Source organism: Paramormyrops kingsleyae, chromosome 3 (assembly GCF_048594095.1).
Source record: "Paramormyrops kingsleyae isolate MSU_618 chromosome 3, PKINGS_0.4, whole genome shotgun sequence".
In the NCBI taxonomy this organism is placed as follows: Eukaryota; Metazoa; Chordata; class Actinopteri; order Osteoglossiformes; family Mormyridae; genus Paramormyrops; species Paramormyrops kingsleyae.
Genome location: NC_132799.1, coordinates 34,971,534 through 34,984,884, shown reverse-complemented (window position 1 = coordinate 34,984,884; position 13,351 = coordinate 34,971,534). Strand labels below are relative to the sequence as shown.

At 42.4% G+C, this 13,351-nt stretch overlaps 1 protein-coding gene across 4 annotated transcripts in view; it reads left to right on the top strand.

Annotated features, from left to right (window-relative positions):
• Positions 1-13,351, top strand: part of tafa2 (TAFA chemokine like family member 2) — a 39,029-nt gene that overhangs the window by 19,208 nt on the left and 6,470 nt on the right. For all 4 annotated transcript variants that reach the window (XM_023815227.2, XM_023815231.2, XM_023815229.2 and 1 more), the window contains exons 2-3: positions 8,222-8,328; positions 12,998-13,150. In XM_023815227.2, coding sequence (XP_023670995.2) covers positions 8,222-8,328; positions 12,998-13,150 — 260 coding nt within the window. The remainder of the gene's footprint in view (positions 1-8,221; positions 8,329-12,997; positions 13,151-13,351) is intronic.

Below are 13,351 nucleotides of genomic sequence, written 5' to 3'. Positions count from 1 at the left end.
TGAATTAACACTAGGTACATGCAAGGGGGGTCTTTGATTTAACACTGGGTACATGCATGGGAGTCTTTGAATTAACACTAGGTACATGCAAGGGGGGTCTTTGATTTAACACAGGGTACATGAAAGGGGGTCTTTGATTTAACACTGGGTACATGCAAGGGAGTCTTTGATTTAACACCCGAGACATGCATGGAGTCTTTCATTTAAAATTTTAGATAAAAATGGGTTCTTTGATTTAACACTGCATGTAAGGGAATCTGATTTACCACTGGATACATTCAAGGGAGTCTTTGTTTGAACACTGGGATATGCCTGAGATGTGCATCCCTCCTGTGTTCTGCTGTGTACGCACTAGAATCAAATGCAAATATCCACAGTTTGTATAATAACCCTTTCTGAGTGATTTTCAATGTAATATTTTTAAAACTATTGTTTGATATTGTTATATTTTAGATGTAGGTCAGATATTGTTAGCCAGAGGTTAGAGATCGCTAAATTTGGCCTGGTCTATTTAAAATTAGCATCCGGCAATTTTACCTGTATTTATACATTTACAATATTAATTACACAATATTAATTTTAATTTCTACTCATTTTCTACTTTTTCAATAATTTCAGAAGTAGGGACATATTTTCATAAGAGGAGACCCTGTTCTCTGTGTTAAAATCGGCCATATTCCTCATGTTCCCGCCGCTGCGCTCTGTGGAGACTTGCAGATAAAACGGGGGGGGGGGAGGGGGGCGTAAACTTGTGACAGCTCTCTCATCCCACAGCTCAGGCCTTCTGAAATAACCAATCTGCCGACAATATAACAGCCACAAAATCTTATCATTCACAAGAAATGGCGCCATTTGAATTCCGGCTACAGGAAGCCAGCGCGCCGCGGAGGGTTGCATCATCCAAGGTAATTTCAAAGAAATGTCAAGATTGTTTTTTTTTGTTTCGTTTTTTTTCCCCTTCTCCATTTTGGCATTTCCCTGCGTGCAAATGCTATTCTTACTGGCTAGCAAACGGGCATGGCTGGGACCCTCATTTTTGAAACCAGTTTGGAGAAAATTAAAACCAGGTCACTTGCTGAGGGTGACAGAGGCAGATCTCAGTGGAGGACATCTTTGACTAGTGACAAAAGGACCATCTTCCTTGTCTCTGAAGGCCTTACTTCAGTGTGGCGGCTCACAGTGGCACTCTGCGCTTCGCACTGTCCAATCACAGCACTATCCCTTGCACTTCCTGGAATGACCTCCAGACTCACTGTGATCCTGCACTGGATGAGCAGTTCTAGATAGATAGATGCATGGATAAATAACGACATATATTACGTAAGCTTCTACTTTATCTCTGAGTTCCCCTGTTGCCGATTTCAGCATAACATCAGCAACACTGTACATCATTTGTTGCATGCTTGACCTTTTATAAATATATTTCTTGATGATGATTTTATACCGAGTGATTTTTTCTGGCTTACTGGAGCTATTCAGCTTAAACATGCTACCTGTGTATTCCGGGGCCTGTTCAGATGTTCCCCTTCCTTCTGATCTGTGCAGGCTTCAGCCTCACTGTCACCTTATACTGGATAAGTAGTACAGAAAACAATATATTCACACATGTACGTTTCTGTATTCAATATACTGAGTATATTTGTTTCTTTTGCACAAGCGGGTTTTATCGTTAATACAACTCAGGAAAAAATTCACCACAGCAAAATTCATATATTAATTTATGGGTATGCCTGTGCAAAATATACTTTTTTTTTTTTTTTTTGAAGGGCTTCTTCCTTACTTTATGGGTCTTCAGTCTTGCTTCTAGAAGCCAGGTTATGAATTGTCCTAGCAGAGCACTTCACACCACTTAATGTTTCCCATTCTTTTTGAAGGTCACTTGAGGTCATCCTCAGATTTATGAGGCACTGCCGGATACGTTGATGACTGTTTTTTGGTCATTGCCAGTGTCTCCTGCTTCACCTTGTCCTTGTGTACTGCTGTCTTAGAAACTCTGAGCCTGGAAGCAGCCTGCTGCTCAGTGTAGCCTCCCCCAAAAGAACCAGTATTAAACAAGGATTTAAAAATGCAGATATGTTTTTTTAAAATATAGAGTGGTCTCTTAATTTTTTCCAGAGCTGTACGTACACCATTTCTCTACCCCTTTTTTAGAATGAAACATATCCTTGCAAATAATGCGTAACAGTATCAAATGCAACACTCAGTAAATATAAAAGCAGGTCAGAGATACAGTGGCCCTAAGCATTGATTTCTTTTCCTGAGACCTCCCTACCCTTATGGGCGCTGTAATTGTCATGGTGTGCCTTCCCCTTTCCTCTGCTCTCACCTTTAAAAGTACCGCGAGATATACGATGCCTTGCCGGGGTCATTCATAATTCATCCATCCTTCATAAGTGAATATTTACTGCCAGGTCAGAAATAGATCCGCGTGCTTTTCAGACCACAGCTGGACGGCTTGACACTGTGATGTTAAATGGGTAAACGACTGCGATTTATTTGCATCACATCTTTTAATCGATGATCGGTATTAATCTGATTTAATTACAAAACTGGCTTGGGAAGGTTTCCCCTGCATTGAGAATAAAATATATGTTATGAAAAATAGCAAAGAACAACTTTAACCCCCCCCCAAAGTATCATTATACCATAATAGATATCACATTAATACTAGGGGTCATTAATTCATAGGATCTGCGTTGATAAACACCGGGTCATATGACTATGTAACGTTTGCATATCAGTCGTCTATTCCTCTCTGTATCCCGATCCAAGGCCGTTAAGTCCACTGGATGGTACCAGCGCTCATAAAGTACATCGCTAACACTGCAGGTGACAGTTATCATTTTGTATAAGCTGGATGATGACTCTGTCCTATAGTTGGTCTCAACTGTGATACTTAATTATAAAACTTTTTTACGTAATAATAAGGAAACAACGGAGCCCCCGAAGTCCCATAGAGTGATTTTTTTTTTATCTTGTGCGCACAAGTTAATATTTGTAAGGAACAGGTTAGCTGCGTATAGCTGCCGTACTACGTTTGCTAGACCTCTAGGTTAAGCTGCATTTGCAATTTTCAAGAGTTTACTGATTTCTCAAAAATTATTTCATTGACATAATTAGATAGACGAATTGCTGTGTGTTTGATGTTACTCGCTTGTTTAATGGAATCGTTCTCCTAAAAAAACATTGCTGGCATCAGGGTACAATATAATAAGATACAGTAGCCTTGCAATTAATATTACTCGAAGGAGTAAATGCAACGCTGCTGCGCACTACTTTGGCATTAAGGCTGAGTTACACGTACAGTCCGTGTGAATGGTCGCGACAAAGGTGAAGCGCCATGAACAATACTTTTTTCTTTCACTATCGGTAATCATAGTAAAACAGGTATAAACAGGTTCAATAAATACAATAAACAGATGTCAGTAATCAAGTAATGATGTATTTACTGTACCTGTTTATCATAGTGTATTATTATGATTACCGATAAGGACCGAAGAAAAAGTATTGTTCATGTCGCTTCACCTCTGTCGCGACCATTCATACGGACTGTAACTATCTTGTACGCACAAGATACATAACTTGTGCGCACAAGGTATTATCTTGTGCACACAAGATAAAAAAAATCACTCTATGGGACTTCGGGGGCTCCGTAGGAAACCAAGAACTGCCGTGCTTGTAGGCCTAATTATTTTTTTAATGTCATTATAACATAGCTCGTTTTTTCGAAATAGCGTGATATCTTTCTCTTAATACTTACAAGAACGTATTGCGGCGAGCAATCCCGGGAGCGGCGAATAAGGACGACGAAGCGCGGAATTGCACGGAGTTGCTCTTTAATAAAGCGTTTAAAAGCGCCGCATTCAAGCAATAATATAGTGACACGAAAACAGACCCACACACGGTAGGAGAATTACACAATGACTAGGGACGTGTCAGGATCACACATACAGCACTGGTACAGGTACACGCGACACTTCGGAAATATAACGCAAGTATTAACACTAAAAACAATTACACACTGGGCCAATTACAGTGGCTCAGGAGCATGCCGGGATATGGTGAATACTATTATGACGCCACAGGGCTGTCATGCCATAGTCAGATCAACTCATATATGCACTGTAACTGTGTAACTTAATGAGTGCATTCGTATAGGCCTATTTAATGTTGAAATTAGGTGTTGTGCCCATGTGGCAGGTCATGTCTCTGGTCCTGAGAAATCCTATGTCATTCCACTGAACACAACGTGTAGAAATATACCGAAAAGAAAAATCCTGAAATGTGATATAAACAAACCTTCACACCCACATTCAAATCTACACACATTATGATTATCTGAATCTTTAAGGGTTATGCCACTAATTGAAATGTGGTATTAATGGTATAAAAAAAATAACTGCAAGCTCTGCCATTCTCAGCTTCTGTATAATCAAGCAGCATAACCTATAAAAACACTGTTAATTTTCTCTCTGCATATTGGCTCGCATCCGCTTATGAACAAACCTTTGTATTTCCTCTCAGGCAAAACATTTACCTTGACTTTTCCCCTATACCTGCATTTAAAGGGGAATGTAGCCTGAATGCGTAATGTATCCGAGGTCTTTTTCGGGGGCTTCTACAGCGGCGTCCTTTACAGTGTGTATCCTTGAAGGAGGCCGCTCAATATGCAGGCTCCGGCAAGGCGGCTCTGGCTTTCTGGGTGTACGTGTTCTTCGCCGCCGCGAGTCCCACCAACCATCTGTCTCTCGTCTAGAGAGATTAGAAGGTGAGTCATCATTCTGAAGAAGAAGAAAAGCCAGTCTGGAAAAAAAATCTGTTTGTCGTCTAGGGGGAGCGTGGTGGTGGTGGTATTTATTGTTAGAAACACTGTTTTTAAATGAGGTGAAAAGGTTGGTGTCTGGAATTAAGAATAAAGCTGCATGTGGGGGGTGGGGGCGGATTTGAGTGGTTGTGTGAGGTTTAATGTACGTCTGCTGCTACACTGCTGTTGGCAGTGGGAAAGGCTGTGACGAGCCCCCCCACTCCCGGTCCACCTGCAAATGCACACACCTCATTCCTGCTTCTGGTTCCCCCTCAGCAAGGGTGACGTCACGCTCCTCAGCGCGAAGTCCGATCGCAGCCACAATTGCGGGGGCGAATACGTCACTGCACGGACCGGAGAAACAACAAATCCCGGGACTGGATGACCTGAGTTTGAAGTTTTTCCCCCTTGATTTCCAATCTGATGGTTTTTTTCTTTTCTGTCATCATGCTCACATTTGCTCAAACCTCTTCAGCACACTGACATACGTGTTTGGGGAAGCGAGGCTTCCATAAGAACAGAGCAAGGAATCAAACACGTATTTTCTTTATGAGGCATGTAAATAGAATAGCAAAGCCAGACTCTTTGAACCTCCGAATGCGGACAGCCTTGTTCTCAGTCTTGCTGTCCACCTCTTCGGCTGTTTTCTAATTGCACATAACATGCGATTTATATCTACAGTACGTCTGGAAGAGGTGAACTCTTGATGTGACTATTTCCGTTATTTTACGCCCGACAGAGATTAAGTGATGTTAATTGGCAATTTGCTTCCAATCATCATGTAAAGAATTGCCTTTGGCTATAAAATGTTGCTCATTATACACAGCTAAGCATGAAGAAGGAAGAAGATTTAATATTTTTATTGAAGGGTTCAAGTGCATGAAGAGTTCAAGAGCAAAATCGAATGGTGTAATTGGATAATTAAATGACCATAAATCTAAGTGAATTACAACCCAATTTGCTGGTCAAGTGGAATATGTGGGAATCACTGTTTTAAGCTTGATTAAATAAATAAAGAAAGAAAGAAAGAAAGAGAATCAAGAAAACCTCCTGCTTCTTGTTTCTCTTGATTTGCTTGAAACTTTGGACTTTCTGGATGTAAAAGTGCACGATCTCACTCTCCAGTCCGGCTGCTATACCTACTGACTTGCAGATGGGAGACCTTTCTCCCCAGATTGTGACACTGATGTTCCTCTCACATGGGGGAATTCAATAGTTAGAATAAATGGTGTCTGTATTGTGTTATATCTAAACTTTCATAATAATGTTTTGCTATTATTAAATGAGTGTATCAATCTAGTTTATTTTTCACATGTCAGCTATGGATCAGACATGCATTTTCAGAGCACATTTTTCAGCAAGAAGCATACATTAAACTTTTTCCTCGGGAGTCTAATACGACACACAATTAAAACTTGCCTGAAGCCTGACATTTCCAGGACAAAGGATTCAAAAGCACTTTTAATGCTGTAATTGTGTGGGTTCATGCTGCACAAATATAACTGTGTGCATATCAAAGGCAAGCAGTTTTTCTGAAACAGGATAGCTCACTGACACAAACAACAGATAGCAAAAAAATAAAAACAGAAACCAGTAACTCCTGAACGTATGATGCCGCCTTTGCGTGGAGTTGGCATGTTCTCTGCATGTTTATGTGGGTTTTCTCTGGGTTCTCCAGTATCCTCCTGCAGGTCAACTTTTGTTGATTGCTGCCTGAAAGTTCTCCATACTTTGTGAGTGGGTCCCCCAAGACCAGCTGATGTGCATCTTCAAATAGGCTAAATGTTTGGTCTGACCTTGTTACTGGATAATACTGGGGAATTTTATTTTTCGGACGTTTGCTGTGACCTTTTAACAGTGTTATGATCATTAAGAAGATGGGCCATGTTAAGATTACAACCCCCTTTGTTGCAAACCACCTGAATAAAATGAAATGAACAAAATGTGAAGAAACATTTTTGAGAAGCACAAACTCCCCAGTACAGATAAAGAGGCCAGCAGTTCTCATTGTGGAAAACAGCCAAATACAGCTTATTTCCCTGCTATTTAAGGGTAGGTGTTTTTTAGAAGAGTTACGGCTTTGTTGCGCTTCAGACAGGACCCTGTGGTGCATATGCATTGTCCCCTTTATTAATTACAGGGACGTGAAAAGGTGCATTTCCGAAAGTGATTGCCGTGTGTGTGATAGGCATTTTTGCGAGTTGTGTGCAGCACAGCGCAGACTTGTTCAGTGCGTTATTGTAGCTGGGGTGTTGGACGACACAGGATGGGGGCGGCCCTGCTTTAACGTGTGGTGTGAACACTCTGACACCCCTTAACACCTCCCTGGCAACACCTCCCTCAGAGTCCTGGTGGCTAGGTGGTGCTGTGGGTAGTCGCCCAACTCCACCCCCCCCCACCCCCACCTGTAATGTCCAACATCATCCTGTCTCGGTGAATCAGGGTCTCCAAATTAGCTGTCAGTATGACCTGCTTTTAAGGTCCAGGCTGACCCTCCATTACACATGTGCTCATGGGTAATTTGTGGATGGTGTTTGTGGTGAATTTTGCCATTAAAATTCATAATTCTGACTCCAATTACACCTCATGTGTACATGTTTATTGCAATATTGCAACATCAACATGCAATACAATTACGATGTGCAAACAGGGACAGTGAATTATGGAGGGTGAAGCAAACTTATTTCGTCTTCTGTTTAATTTTGTGCACTTTCCTGTACAGTAAATAAGGATTTCCTAAGAGACACGTTAAACGCAGCCTATCTGCAATCCATTTTTGTTTCCTCTTTCTAATGGTTTAGCATGGGAACAGCAAAAAGGCTTTCCATGTTCCCCAAGCGGACGCAGACCCGCGGTGTTTTGGCTCTCCTGCTAGTCCAGGTTCAGGCTGAGCGTCACCCCTTGGGGTCAGGAGACTCCGGATTCATGTTAGATTAATCAAGGCAGAATATAGAGCTGGGAAGGTGCGCCAGCCTGGGGGGTCATTAAGGGTCAGCACTATGCAATCATGCACTCAGCTATGTCAGTTCCTCTTACCAGACATACTCCCAAAGTCTGGGCTGACACACCCCATAGGTGACATAGCCGGTCACCTAGGGCACCATTTGATTAGGGGGCACAAAATAGTGAGTAGGGTGCCAGAACACCCACGGTCGGCCAGGTAACAAGTTCCGGTTCAAATCCAGAAAAGTGCATTGTGCTGTGGGTAGATATTTCCCACACTTTGTTCTTGCAACATTAACCCATGAGTAATTATGCTCACACGTATCAGCATTAATATTTATATTATACGTCGTGCTTTTCTTCCTCTCCGCAAATGTTGTGTCTTAGGCTATAAATAAATCCAATCAAAGAGCTTCCGCACGTAACGTACCAGCCTCCCACTGATGGGATTCTCTGGGTCTCCTTTCTCTCCAGGATGAGTAAGAGAGTGACGCAGTACAAAGGCAGAAGGGCATTAGTTCTAATGATCTGCATCATTACCCTGTGGGAGAAGGCGGTGGCGGCCACAGGCAGCCAGAAAGGTAAGCGACAAACCCCCCCCCCCCCCTCGCCCTCACCCCCCCAGTCCACAGCCAATAAAACCAGGCGTCCTTTTGGGGGAAGCTGAGCCAGGTAACCCACTCAGGGAATCAAGAACAGCTTCGGGTTACGAACCCACATCCTTACCGAACACACAGCCCGGGCGGGAGATTACAGGATTACAGCATCTTTGAGAGGCTTACATGCCTTCATGCTGTAAAGCTCATGACCTCAACGGGTCTCACTGTGACGTGAAACAAGGGCGTCGAATTTGCCTGTATAAAGTGTTCTGCCATTCAGGATAAGTGCAGTATAGCCAGATGTGGCCAATGAATGCACCATCAAAAACTAGTTTTTGTCTAACTCATTGTGTCTGAACTGTGGCCACCAGGCAGATAGTACAGGGTCTTCAAGGTCCACGCTACTGGACTTAAGAGCATTATTTACCTCAACACAGTAGCCGGGCTGAACTGGACAGTAAAGGACACACATGACCGCCACATACCACACAACCACATACTGTTTATCACATTTGTACTTTTGCACATTTTGGCTATTCTGTACATATTGTTTACATAGTACATGTCTTGTGCTTTTCTCTGCACTTCTGAGGGAGTTGTTAACTCAGTCTCATTCTGCTGTTGTGCACAACAACAATTAAGAACTGAATCTTGAATTTGTCAGGTAACTTTCGCTACATTTAATTTCCCTTATATTGTTCTCTTTGTAATCTATCAGATTGTAAGGTATGTATTTGCATTTTCTGCAAATAAAGAAGTATCAGGAATAATTCCACAAAATATTTACCCGTTGAGTCAAATGAGCAGCGTGCAGTATCCAGTCCCAACCAATTCGCGACCAGAGTTTTTCTTAAATCAAATTATCTGCCAGAGAAATGCTGCCGAAATCAACAACATCAAACATCTCCTTCCTTCGCTGCCACTCTGGCAGATGTCTTAATTTTCTGAAGGGTCTAAGAAAAATTCTCTCTTTCTTTTGTGTCATTCTCTGACAGCAATATAAACAATAAACAGCATTTTTTCCCTTAGAAGCAAACAGACATGCTTCTATGTGCAAAAATAGATCAGTACGAAAGTGATTCAAAATGGCCCCTTGAAATGAAAAGTTCAAACAACATTCAGCTGATTTTAATGATGTACTTCATGCAATAAGCTGAATAAGATACAATTTTGTCTAATATAGGTCTATACCAGACCACATCCACATAAATACAAACATAAGTAATGACCATACTTCAGCATTCCTCCGTCTGGATGCTTCTACCCTTTAATAATTCAGGTACTTCTGGAAAGTGAGTTATCTATCTGCAGTGATGGGGAAATTACCCAATCAGCTGAGGACTCTATGACTCTTTATACTCAGCTGGTTGGTTGAAACAAAGCCTTGGTCTGGATTTGCACTTTCTTGGTCTGAACTTTCCACCTCTGTCTATAACGGATTACTTTTGTGAATAACTTTCCATTCACGGTCTATGTGCAATGCACTGAAAGACACCTGCTTTGAGTCTCCTTTAAAAAAAAATAATAAATTACCGCCTAGTGTTATTTTTTTAAATTCATTAATTAAGACTTCACATGCGCAGGTGATGCTAAGCGACAGTCTGGGTGAGAAGATACAGGTTGGAAAGGAAATGCGTCTCGTTCGCGCCTCCGCCGCGTGCGTAACTTACCTGTCATTCTTCCCGTTGGTGTGACGCTCCGTGGCGCCCTGCCATTTGTCCGATATCAGACCTAATGACATTATTTATGAGATGTACTGGTGAAGGGCTGTTACAGGTGCCCCTGAACTTAAAATGGTGTTACGTTCAGATGAATCCATCGTAAGTTGAAAATATCGTAAGTTGAATATATCGTATGATATGATAAATAAATAAATAAATGCTCTGAATAAGTCATTTTTGTTAAACACAGAAAAAAACACCATACAATATATTGCATAACACTGTATCAGATATCATCAGCATGGCATCATAGGCTGGCAATTGGGTGTTTTTAGGTGGGTTTTAATGGGGGAGGGTGACAATGGTAAAAATTTAATAACTGGCCAATTATATTAGATCAGTAATGATAAGAAACATTTGATCTGTCTCTGTTGGGTGGGAACTGCCCACTCCCACTCTCCCGTATGAGATGTTTATGCCCACGATGGCTACAGAGACTGGGCGCGTGGCTGGATGGATGCTGCTTTCACCCGGCACATCACTAGCCGAGGAATAGATCAAAATCCAAAGTTTGGTGATTCCTGAATGTGCATCGCTGTCACAGCATCGTCCATTGCAAGTCAAACCATCTCAAAGTGATGAGCATCTTACATATATTTCTGAATATATTCTGGTTTTCTAAAACCTTGACTTTCACACAGTAAAGAAGTCAAGTTACGTTGCGTTAATAATTTAATGACTGATTGAATGACTTTTGAATATTATGGTAACAACTTAGCTCAATGATATATACTGTACAGCATATTACTTATACAGTTTTTTGAAAGCATTTGTACAGTATTACAATTTGATATATCTGAAAAAGGCTGGAGAAAAGCATTTAGATTTCCTCTCCTACATTAGTTATGAACGTCTAAAAATCCATTTACCTGCTTTAGTAAATGTAGACAAAATGGATACCTCTTCCCAGTGTCCTGCTGCGGGCTGCGATCCCTACTAACCTCATATAATGTTACTGATCAAATAGACCAAGGCCTGTTTGCAGAGGGCAGGTGATAAGATTCTGCCTAATTCCACATGTCTGCTTGGTGTGTTTACCACTACTTCTATGGTGTAGTTACAGGAAAACCGACCCAAAACTCCCCTAGTGGACAGGGTGGGGGTTGCTTTCAAGTTCCAAGACTGTAACTCAGTGAATGATTGTACTTGACCGTACTTGTGTACCTGATCATGTTCTTGTGTACCCATTTTACGTCATCTTCCATTGCCGGAGATCAGTTCCAATACTCAAGAACAGAAGTACAGAGGGCACTAAAAATCCCTGGATGCTGATGTTACTACCCCAGATATCAAAGATACACTGGTTGCATCCTTGCTGAACGAGACCAGTCCAATGATTCATTGCGGCCCAAGTTCATTCTTGGAAGGCAAGTTAGCAAGACCGCTCTAGCCAAGACCACAACTACGGTCTTTGCGTTCTTGGTATTGAGATGCACCCTCTCTGTTGTTCTTCTGGGACCAGATACTGATGTCCAGTTTGATCGCCTGTCATTGTACAGTCAGCTGTGATTACGTACATTAGCAGGTGGGGCAAAACAAAACCTATAGACACGCTAATGGGATGGGGTGTCGATCACCCTCATGAACACCCTGGGTTCCTATGTCTCCGTTTTCATCAGCTTGCACTCGTAGCTCATGGCCCTGGTGCGTCCCGCAGTTTTCTGTCTGTTGTTTTGATTGGACGTGACAGCTGAGTGATTCCGTCTGTCACGCTGTAACTGTGTAACGCTTTAACTGAGTGTGCAGACACCCATTCTGTCCTCCACTGTCAATTTTATCAATCACAAGCAGGTAATAGGAGCCTGGGAGATGCCCGGTAAGGTGTTCAGGAATCTCACAGTAACGCTAATTGCCAGGATGCCACAAGTGCTTCCAAAACATGCTAGCAGGATGGCATTTCATTAGAGTGACCCGAGACAACTCAGGCTTATTTGGAAACCTTAGAAGGCATAAAGAAATAGATGTCAGGCCAGATATTTTAACATTTTAAGAAAATGGAAGTCACTGGCAGCCTGCATCTGGTAATTAGCGTAACGTGACAAGACAGGAGTGAAATACTGTGTTGTCTCCCTGAGCCACTGCCTGGACGATTCCTCATAGCCTGATGAACAGGCTCCTTTGAGGATGGTGAGTGGCACAGTGCAGACTCTACGGCATCACTTTATAATTAGGTGACAGAGGTCTAATCCACACACAGGGGGTTGAATCTGGAAGTGACTGGAAGGTGACGAGGGTGGCGTTAGGTTTGGGGGGGGCAACAGCTAAGGGCTTCTTTTTCTAGAGCTGCGTGAACTTGTCTTAGGTTGACATATCTCCCTCAAACGTGGAACCAAGTTCACTTTACACCAAAGTCATCTGCCGTGTGCCAAATTTGTGAGCTTTGTGACGTCTGTATGAAATTTTAACATGAAAGGTGCCTTAATAATTCTGTTTGATGTTTATGAATGTCTTTCTAGGGTCCCTCAAAGCCTGTAAAACTGTGGTCCCTCTTAGAAATAGGGCTTTCAAATACCTAAATTAAAATAATGCAAAATTGAATACTTAAGCCATCAGTTAATAAATGGACTTATTTATTTATTATTTGTTTACTTTGGGTTCAACAAACCTGCATCGGCAAACAACGTTTTAAGCATTTTAATGAGACGTTCCTGTCTGCTGCTGCATTATGGACGCTTCTGAGACAAGCATTACAACTTCCTAATTAGTCATTTACCACACAAGGGTGAGCTCCCTTCCCTAGACAGATGCTGCTTGAAAATGTCACTTTCAATTAAAAAATAACGGGGCGCATCACGCGTTAAATAATTCAGACGTGGCAGCCTGAGTTGGAAATCGGGGGGGGGGAGAGGAGGGGTAATTGCAGCAGGACCGGAGATGAAAGCGACTTCCTACATTGTTGCACGCTTTATCTCTCCCCTCCGTGTCCGCAGTGCAGCACGTCCGGACCGGGACCTGCGAGGTGGTGGCCATTCACCGGTGCTGCAACAAGAACAAGATCGAGGAGCGCTCGCAGACCGTCAAGTGCTCCTGCTTTCCCGGGCAGGTTGCCGGAACCACCCGAGCCGCGCCCTCCTGCGTCGATGGTACTTCCCTTTGAAGGACGTCTCACGCCACACTGATTGGCATCCAACTGACATCCTTTGTAGCTTTTGTAGTTCAATTATACTGTACAGCGTAATTATGTTTGTGGAATCTGTAAGATCTGGCGGTGTTATTTTCATTCAGAGCACAGCTTGCTGTTTGTGGCAGCCAGCATTGACATCCTCTGGTTTTAAATTAACAAC